The sequence below is a fragment of the Arvicanthis niloticus genome, chromosome 24 (assembly GCF_011762505.2).
Source record: "Arvicanthis niloticus isolate mArvNil1 chromosome 24, mArvNil1.pat.X, whole genome shotgun sequence".
Classification (NCBI taxonomy): Eukaryota; Metazoa; Chordata; class Mammalia; order Rodentia; family Muridae; genus Arvicanthis; species Arvicanthis niloticus.
In genome coordinates, this window is record NC_133432.1 from 3,718,953 (window position 1) to 3,728,922 (window position 9,970).

General features: G+C 51.5%; 1 protein-coding gene across 2 annotated transcripts in view; it reads right to left on the minus strand.

The window, feature by feature from the left end:
• The window catches only part of Grk3 (G protein-coupled receptor kinase 3), a 95,890-nt gene extending 94,579 nt beyond the window's left edge, over positions 1–1,311 (minus strand). Inside the window, exon 1 of one of the 2 annotated variants that reach the window (XM_076922412.1) lies at positions 1,114–1,311. In XM_076922412.1, the coding sequence (XP_076778527.1) occupies positions 1,114–1,226 (113 nt within the window). In that variant the 5' untranslated portion in view covers positions 1,227–1,311. The remainder of the gene's footprint in view (positions 1–1,113) is intronic. The other variant, XM_076922413.1, reaches the window with a different exon arrangement.
• Between the last annotated feature and the right edge of the window lie 8,659 nt (positions 1,312–9,970).

Below are 9,970 nucleotides of genomic sequence, written 5' to 3' on the forward strand. Positions count from 1 at the left end.
TCCCCCCCCCCCCCAAAAAAAAAAAAAAAAAAAAAAAAAAAACAGCGAGGGGCCAAGGCTTGGAAGGGAAGGCAAGCCAAAAATACCCAGCTAGCGCAGCTGTGTGTACAGTGTGACTCTTCCTAGCAAACACAGCACAGGGATTTCATGCTCCCTGGATCACGGGGCTCACAAACATGCTTGGAAAAAAATAATCTGACCGTCGTGCAGCATTGAAAGGTTCTCTGAGAGCTATGCGTGCTGCTAGGTGGACAGGCTATTTACCTAGTGTGTGTGAAGCCCGGGTCCTATCCCCACTACCTTAAAAAAAAAAAAAAAAAAAAGAGTAAATATGTATATTTTCCCTCACATGAAGGTAAGTAACATTGGCGCCACATGGGTGTGTCACGATTGACCATTTGAAAGGGGGCACAACTTTGGTTTAGATCCTTAACAGAATTGCATGGTTCAGGGGTGTCTATAAAGTCCGAACCAATTTTTATCATCAACTCAGGGAAGCCACACCGGCTAGACAACTGGTAGTGGAATCAACTAAGAAGTGAGCTCACAGCCCCACTCTGGAACACCGTCTGGAACTCCCCGGGACAAACACAGCTCCAAGAAAGCCATCACACCTCAGAAAAATCAATAATAAATCCGTAGTGATATTAAGAGCAAGTTGGCAGCGAGTGGCCAGCCTGAGCCAGTGCAGAGGGAACCGCCAGTCTTGCAAGACCAGGCTAGGCTTAAGTGGCTCTCCTGTCATCCTTTTCAGAAAGGGCAGGCCGCCAGGGGTCCAAGTTGAGGAAAGTGGTTCAGGTGATGGCGCTGGTGACAGAACTGAGAACTCAGGGTCTACTTACTACTGCGGGGGGGGGGGGGGTGCAGAGGATTGGGGCAGGGGTGCTGACAGACAGCCCTGCAGCCAGCCCGGGACAGCGAGCAGGGCAGAGGGGACAGGGTGTGGGGGACCAGAGAAGGAGGGAGAGGACCAGAGGGGACAGGAGGGGGCTAGAGGAAACTGGAGGGGGCGGGAAGTGAGGGGGGGAGAACCAGGGGGCGTCGGGAAGGGACCGGAGAGAGCGGGAAAGGACCGAAGGGGTCTGAATAGGGCGGAGAGGGCCGGAGCCGTACCTGGGCTCCGGCAGGACGACCTTCTTGCTGGCGCGCGCAGCCGGCGCCGCCTTGCTCTTCTCCATGGCCATCAGGTAGCTGACGTCGGCCAGCACGGCCTCCAGGTCCGCCATGGCGGCTCCGCAGCTCCCGCCGCCCCGACGGGGCCACGGCGCGCCCGACGCGCGACCCCGACGCGGACCCCGACGCACCGCCCCTTCCGCGGCTCCGCGCCCCAGTCCGGCGCGCCCCCAACCGTCCGCGGCCACGCGCTCCTGACCCAGCCTCTCAGGCACCAGGGACTTCCTCTCCCTCCTCCTCTCCCTCTCCCTCTCCCTCCTCCTCTCCTCTTTCTCCTCTCTTCTTTTTCTTCTCTTCCTCACCCTTAGCTCCCTAAACACAGTCCAGATGCCCAGTACTGAGTGGACATTCCAGGAGGTCTCCAATAGCACCCTGTCCTGGAGGGGACACCTCGGGAGCTACCCTGGAGTGGTTCCACCTGCTCTTTCGAGTGGTTGCCAAATAGAGGTCAGAGCTACAGCACTCAGGGGGTGTCTCCAGTTATTAGCCCCACCCTAGACCTGCCATTGTGAACCAAGCCAAGAGACACCAGCATAGAGGAGAAAGTTGCTTGGCTCCTGCCGTGCAGGGTGAAGTGGGGTGAGAGTCACGCCCTGAAGCAGAACTGTCCCTGGGGACCCAGCTGATGGAAGCACTCTAGGTTCAAGGTCATAGCTGGCTTGCACTCAGGTGAAAGGCCTTAGGGTGTGTGTCCAGTGTGTGTGTGTGTGTGGGGGGGTGTCTTAGGGCATCCTGGCTACTGCAGGCTCTGTACCAACTCAAGAACCACAAGAGGAAGTGCCCCCATGAGAGCAAAAAGCCTCCTGGGTTTTCAGGGAAGTGGAAGGGCTGAGGCCCCATTCTGGCCAGTAGGGAATTTCCAGGGGCCTGAACCTGTCATGGTGACCTTTTCACTACTCCCCCCCAAACCCTACCTAGGTCCCTTCTTCATTTCTCTGCAGCTGGGCACGCAGGTCCACATTCAAAACCATTGTGGCACCTGTTAAGAGACCAGCAAATCTGGAGACATCCTAAGCTTGGGGGGAGGGCTTTATCCAAATGATTAGATATCATTGTGAACCCCAGATCGACCGGGGCTGGAGTGAACTTCTGTCCATAGTTGAGGGGATTATGGTCACGTTTTGGGTTAGTTCTCCCGTTGTCCCAGCAGAAGTGGCTTGGGTCTGCCACTAGCTTTTGTTTTCTGTCTATTCTGTTTCCCAAACGACCAGTTTTACCAGAAGTTTCTCCATCCCCAAGACACAGTATTTGGAGGGACTAGAAACGGTCTGAGTGGTAAGGGGTGGGAACGTCCTAGGAAGGAGTTGGGTCTGTCATAGACAGCCAACATCACCCCTACAATGCCCACTCTATAATGGGGCAGAGACAGGGAGAGCCCAGCCTTCAGTTGAATTTGTGAGTTCCATCCACCTTTTCACCCCCAAATGGGAACACAGATGCTTTGTCCACCCAATGCGGAGGGAGTAGTAAGTTCCCCCAAAAGCATGCTGCTCCTTCATGTCTGAATCAATATTGTTTCTTCCAAAATGTTTTTTTTAAGTCATCTGGGATCTTCAAATGATCAGATGACAAACTACCCTCCCACCCCCCACCTCCCACTTTCCTGGTCCTTTTTGATGTAGGAAGATACTCTTTGCCTCGTGTTCTTTTCCCAGGTTGTGGTATGTAGTAAGTTATGAACACACGCATTCAAACCTTTAGTCTCTGCTAAAATGGCTGAGAGACATCAGAGGCAAGGTCTCAGCTCTCCGTGGCTCTGTCCTCTTGAGTAATGAGACCAGTTCTTTTGAGTAAACAGAGGGGGAGGGCAGCATCTAGAGATGTTGGTACCTTGGGCTGGGATGTGCCAGCCACACAAAAATGAGGAACTGAGTTCAACCGCCAGAACCCACATAGAGTGTGTGGGGGCACATGCTTGGAATCCCAGCACCAGAAAGACAAGACAGGGAGAGCCCCGGGGCTCCGCAGCTGGCCAGCCTAGCTGAACTCATGAGTTCCAGCCCATCAAAAAAACCAAATGTCAGAAAACAAGATGAGAGGCAGACAAAGTAGCTTAAAGACCAAGTAAGGGCACTTGGCATAAGCATGGAGTTAGTCCCTGAGAGCCCCTTGGTGGCAGAAGAGAGCTAACACCTGGAAGGTGCCCCTGACCACTGCGTGTGTGTGTGTGTGTGTGTGTGTGTGTGCTCACACAATAAATAAATGTAATTTTTTTAAAGGCCAAATGGGGAACAACACCCGAATTTGTCACATGGCCTGCCCATGCACACACATGTGCACACACACACACACACATGCACACAATGCACACATATGCACATACACATGCACACAAAGGAATTCACACAATGCACACACACAATGCACACACACAGTCACACACATAATGTACACACACATGCACACAGGTTGGCACACAATGGACACACACACACAGGCAAGCACCTTGCCTGACACCTAGTAGACCCTCCGCCAAGATCACCTTCTGTTCTACTCTCACTTGGCCTATGCTGGGGAAGATTCCAAACCAGCAACTCAGAGTTACACACTGAAGCAGGAAGACCCCCTTACCAAAAATAACTTTTCTCTAGGGCATTTCTAGGAACCAAAAATGGCAACAGTGATGTCCGTTTATAAACATAGGCGATTGCTTTTCTAACAGAGGGAACAGCGTGTTCAAAGCATGTCCATGTTTCTGAAGCCCCTCACCATGTAGGTCAGCTGACCCCATGCCCAGATATTGCTTCTGGACAGTAGTCAGCAGCCCACTCCAGCTGCCCTCTGCTGGCTCCCAGCCCTCTCTCATAGCTGGAGTCTTTCAAAGTGATACAGCTTTTCATGTTCACCGAAAACAGAGGGTATGGATGACAGTGACACAGTTGTCACAGCTGAGCCTCAGACTCCTGTCACTAGACAGCATCCTCGCCAGCCTGCAGTCTCTAGAAAGATGCAGAAAACAAATCACCACCCACGTGTGTGCTTGATGGGCAGGACTCGCTGGCAAACCAGCCCAGCCCAGCCCCCTCCACCCCCAGAGGACCGAAGCGCTCAGAGCGCAAGCTGCTTCTGAGAATTGCCAGAACTCTAGGGTTCGCAGCATGGTCCCTCCCCCCCCCCCCCCATGTTGCATCATTAGGGGAGATGTGGCTGAGACTGGCACATTCAGGGCATGACTCTCCGGATGGCAAGAAGTCTCTGAGGGTAAAGTTCCATCTGTGAGAGTCGCCTGGTGAAAGTGAGTGACTGTCCCCAGCAAGCTGCCCTCTGACCTGTACATGTGCTCCTTGGCTCAAACACACACACACACAGAGAGAGAGAGAGAGAGAGAGAGAGAGAGAGAGAGAGAGATTGGTTAATGTGAGAACATGCTATGCTTCTGGCCCACCAGAGTATATTCTAATAACAGCCTCTGAGGAAAATGCTAAGGAGAGAACTAGCTGGTTTTCTTTCTTGTTCTGAGGTTGTCGGGACTGCACACACCATCCCTGGGTGTTGAGTCCCGGAGGAAGAACTGCAGAATGAAAAGATCGTCACAGATTGAAATCTACTCAGATTGGAAGAGTTTGAAGTCAGTAGATATGACCCCCAACCACATACACACATCACATGCCACATACACATACATGCACACATTCTTTCACACACACAATATACACACACATCACACAAAGCACACACACATACACACCATACACCATAAACATATTCACACACACACTCATTCCCACAACATACACACCATATACACACATCACACAGAGTGCACATATGCACACACTCACACCACACACACACACCATACAAACATTCACACACATACTCACACTCACACACTGTTTCCACCGACGCCTGCTGGAGAGTTTGAATTACAGCCGCAGACATGAGGCCCACACCTGTAACTCTAACTCTAGGGATGTGAGGCAGGAGGATGGGACTGCAGGGTTGAGAGCAGTCTGTGTTACACGGTTCCTGTGAGGCCAGCCTGGACCACATAGAAATACTCTATTTCAAAACACAGAACACGGGGTTGAGGAGGCAGCTTGGTAAATAAGGTGCTTTGTCACACGAGGACCAGAATTTAGATGCCCAAAACTGGTGTAAAATGCCACACATGGCAGTTCCTGTCCTTAATCATAGCCCTGGGGGGTGGGGACAGGCAGACACAGGTGGTAGGCTGATCAAAGCCCATCAGTGAACTCCAGGTAGCTATTTTTCTCAAAATATAAGGTGGACATTGACTAAAGAAAATACTAATGTCAATCACTGACCTACATTCATATATGTGAGTGTGCATGTACATATCCACATACACACACACATACACTGTGGTGGTTTGAATATGATTGGCTCAGGGAGTGGCACTATTAGAAGGTGTGGTCTTGTTGGAGTAGGTGTGGCACTGTGGGCTTTAAGACCCTCCTCCTAGCTTCCTGGAAGCCAGTCTTCTCCTAGCAGCCTTCAGATGAAGATGTAGAACTCTCAGCTCCTCCTGCACCATGCCTGCCTGGATGCTGCCATGTTCCTGCCTTGATGATAATGGACTGAACCTCTGAACCTGTAAGCCAGCCCCAATTAAATGTTGTCCTTATAAGAGTTGCCTTGGTCGTGGTGTCTGTTCACAGCAGTAAAACCCTAAGACACAGAGAGACAGAGACAGAGACAGAGACAGAGACAGAGACAGAGACAGAGACGGACAGATGGAGACCAAAAGAACAATAAAAAAAGAAAGCCTCTGTGAGGTGGAGGGCTAGCTCAGCTGTTAACAGCTCCTGCCCCTCCAGAGGACCTGAGTTCAGTTCCCAGAGCACTCAGTGAGTGGCTCACAGTCACAGGTAACTCTAACTCCAGAACTCAGGCTCCATGGTACCCAGAACATTCACAATTCTCACCATCAGGAGTCCACGAGGGAGACGAGCTCTCTCCATCAGCAGGCCTATCATTGTTCCCCAGTATCTGAGCCACTACACTGCCTGCACAGATGCTGACAAGGATCAGCTGTGGCCTCAGAGATGCAGCTCTCGGTACGAAGATTATCCATGAGATGACAGAGTCCTGGAGACGTAGCTCAGAAGTGGACCGCAGGGCCCTGGGCTTAACGTCCAGCACTGCAAAAGACCATACGCAAATGAAGAGACATCCTACTTGAAACCCAAATGGCCGTTAAAAGAAGGAGACTAAGCCCTGAGTGCCAAGTCCCTGCCCCAAGTGTGTCCTGCCACAGTCCTCCTCAGCTTAGCTGGATCTGAGAGCTTCCACTCTGTGTAGAATGGGTAGAATCCCTCCTCCACCAGAAGCACTCAAAAGGGGAGAGAGAGAGAGAGAGAGAGAGAGAGAGAGAGAGAGAGAGAGAGAGAGAGAACCCTGTGTCCAAGAACCCCCAGAGATGGGAGGGCCTACAGAACATTCCAGAAGTCTGTTCTAGCTTTTGTTGGTTGATATGTGCATCAATGCTGGGCCTTTCCCATGCCCGCATGACTAGATCAGAATTGGGGTGTATACCGACCCCAGGGAAGGTAGAGAGCCAGCTTCCACGCCGGGATCCACCCAGGACAGGTGTGGATGTAGGAGCAGGGTACACACCAGGCAACGGGACTTGGGCAGAAGTATGCTGGGAAAGCCGGTGGGGTGCTGGGTAAGGGGTGGTCTGAGCCTTCTCATGGGACCCTTCCTGTCACACTCCCTCTGAAGACTCGTGTGCTGGTCCCCTGAGAAACGAGACTGAAACCAATCCTAGAACAGCCCTCAGACCTAAGCCTGCTAGGCACGGTCTTGAGAGATGCCCACATCACTCTTTAATAAGCTTCAGCCATCTGGGTGCCGCTGGTCTTTCTGTGCCCCACCATGGAGAGGTTGACTGTTCCTGGTCAGCAATTAGCAGTGACTCACTCTACCCTCTAATCAGAGACTTGAGGTCGCTTCACAGCAAGTGTGGACAGCCCTGGACCACCGCCCCGCCCCCTCCCCAAGAGCCTAGAGCAAGACCCTGGATGGAAAAGAACAGGAAGAAGAACCAAATCAGCTGATGCCAGAATCTCCAGGGTTGGAGGAGCAGGTGGAGCACCTGACTGAGCTCCTCCGGGGGCAGAAGGAAAAGATGAAATAGGCCCCTCCTCCCTTCAGCTGCCTCTGACAGGAATTTCTAAGTGAAGAAGACTAAAGTTTCAACCTGCAACCGCTCCCCTGCCCCATCTCACCAGCCTGGCCAGCATGAGAGTTCCATCCATCTTCCACCCCAGAAGTCTGTCTTTCAAGTCTCTTTTTTGGGCTTCTCACAGTGCAGCTGTCTGCTGTGGTGTGTGTGTGTGTGTGTGTCTGTCTGTCTGTCTGTCTGTCTGTCTGTCTGTGTGAATGTGTGAATGTGTCTGTTTGTCTATGTGTGCATGTATTTATCTGTGTGTCTGTGTGAATGTGTCTGTGTGTGTGTGTGTGTGTCTGTCTGTGTGTCTGTCTGTGTCTGTGTGTCTGTGTATGTGTGCATGTGTTCATCTGTGTGTCTGTGTGAATGTGTCTCTGTGTATATCTGTCTGTCTGTCTGTCTGTGTCTGTGTCTGTGCACATATGTGTGTGTGTGTTCATGTGTGTACCTGGGCATCTTTCTGTGTGGGTGTGTCTGTGTGTGTCTGTCTGTATACATGTGTGTGTGCCTGCCTGCCATGTCTGTCTGTATGCACATGTGTGTGTATACATGTGTGTGTGTGTGTGTGAATGTGTCTATGTGTCTGTGTGTACATGCATGCACCTGTGTGTCTGTCTGTGTGGATGTGTCTTTGTTTGTCTGTCTGTGTGCACATGTGTGTGTCTGCCAACCTGCCATGTGTGTGTGTGTGTGTGCTGGCATTCCTCAGAGAGAAGCCGTTTGGAAGCAGCCTTGCAGATGTTAGAAGTCCGGCGTTAGACTCTGCCCTTCCTGACCCTTCCCCCCCCCCCCATTCTGCTCTCTTCCTCCCTCTGTGCCTTCCATCTCCCCTTAGTCTCCCAGCCCTGAGGACACTTATCTCCTTATGTTCTCCTTAATCCAAACTGGTTTTCCTGGGTATGATGGCATATGCACTCCAGGAGCCAATACAAGGAGGGTTTTGAGTTTGAGGCAAGCCTGAGCTACTTAGCTAGACCCAGTCTCAAAACAGAGACACAAAGCTATTTTGAGGATCAGGTAAGTGTTGGAGAGAGGTGGAAACAGATGCCAGGACTGAATCTGTGAGGTCAGGCCATTAGGTTTACCCAGGGACACAAGGGCTTACCCAAGGATCTCTTGCACACAATCACTTGTGGAAGGATCAGAGCAGAGAATGTTGAAGGAGCCACCTAGACTCCTGGAACCCTGGGGTCTCCCATGTGGCACCCTCACTTCCAAAGAACTCCCTCCTCACCCGCCAGGTAGATCTGATGTGTTCCAGACCAGACTAGGGTTTGGAACTGCTCCAGCCTGAAGCCCTCCCTTTTGTCTTGCCTCTTCCACTGTTCTCATGACCTTTGGCAGACCTACCACATGACAGGGAGTCCCTGTCAGGTCACCAGAAAGAGGGGACTAACATGATAATTAAGTCATCTCCCATTGAGCCTCCTCAAAGAAAAAGTGAAGATTCTAATGCAGTAATGCCAACCGCCATCCATCCATTCATTCACAAATCTCTGTGCGACGGCTGTCATTCATTTAGGGAAATAACCTCAGGCCTATTGTACATGGAGCATAGCCCCACCCACCCATCCCCCACCCCCGCCCCTTCCCTAGCCCCAGCTTTGTGAAATAATATTCTTCTAGACAAAACATTAATGGCAGTTGATTGTTTGACTAAAGGGTGTTAACATGGCCAAAGACCACAGAAGTCCTATAATAAGACTACTCAAGGGGGTGGGGGGGGAGGTCTTCTCTGAAGAGATGCACTTAGGCTGAAAGGTGAAGAGAAAGAAGGGTTAAAGTAGTGAAGTGGGCAGAAAGCCTACCCTGATCCATCTCAGTATACAAAGCCCTGGGTTCTATCTGGGTTTATTGTCTAAACCAGGCATGAAAACACACACCGACAATCTCAGCATTTGGTCGGTGGGTGTGGAAGGACCCAAAGTTAAAAGCCTTTCTGGCTCTGTTGTATATCTGAAGCCAACTATTTGGGAGACCTTCTCCCAAAAGACAAAATGAAATAAGGGATTAGGGAAATGGTCTGAGACCCTATCCCAGCAGGGTAAGAGAATATGAGCAGGAATGGAGATGAGATGAAGACGGAGGCCTGGGGACATGCATGAACGAGCCCAGAAAGCACAGGAAGGCACGTGACGCCATCCCACGCCATTGTAAAAAAAAGAACTGGCCACTCCTTGACAAACATCTTCTGTCCCTTTAATACGGTCCCAAATGAGACCAGAGAGGAGTGGGGTGGGGCGGACCTTTCACAGGGCTCTTCCCTTAAACTGCTTTACAGAGAACCCCGGAAGCAAACAAATGACGGGCTGTGTCTATCCAACCCTTCATTTCTCTAAACAAACAAGCAGGGAGCAGGCTGAGCCCATCCTGGGAAAGCTGCTCCAGATAGCATGCAGGCCTTGGAAAGAAAGAAGTTAGCTCTGCCTCCTTTCAGCAGAAGCATGGGACACATGTGCACCATGCAAATACAGCCACATGCAAACCAGACGTTGAGCTGATTGGCCCAGGGCCAGAGTTCCCCAGGTCGCTGTGGCCTCTCACCTTGGCTGCCTGCCCCTGTGGCTCCATCAGACCTGTTACTGCCGTGTGGACACGGAGCACATGACGAGGACTTTCCCAGCTGAAACCTTCTTCTAGAAGCACTGCTACAGCTATAAC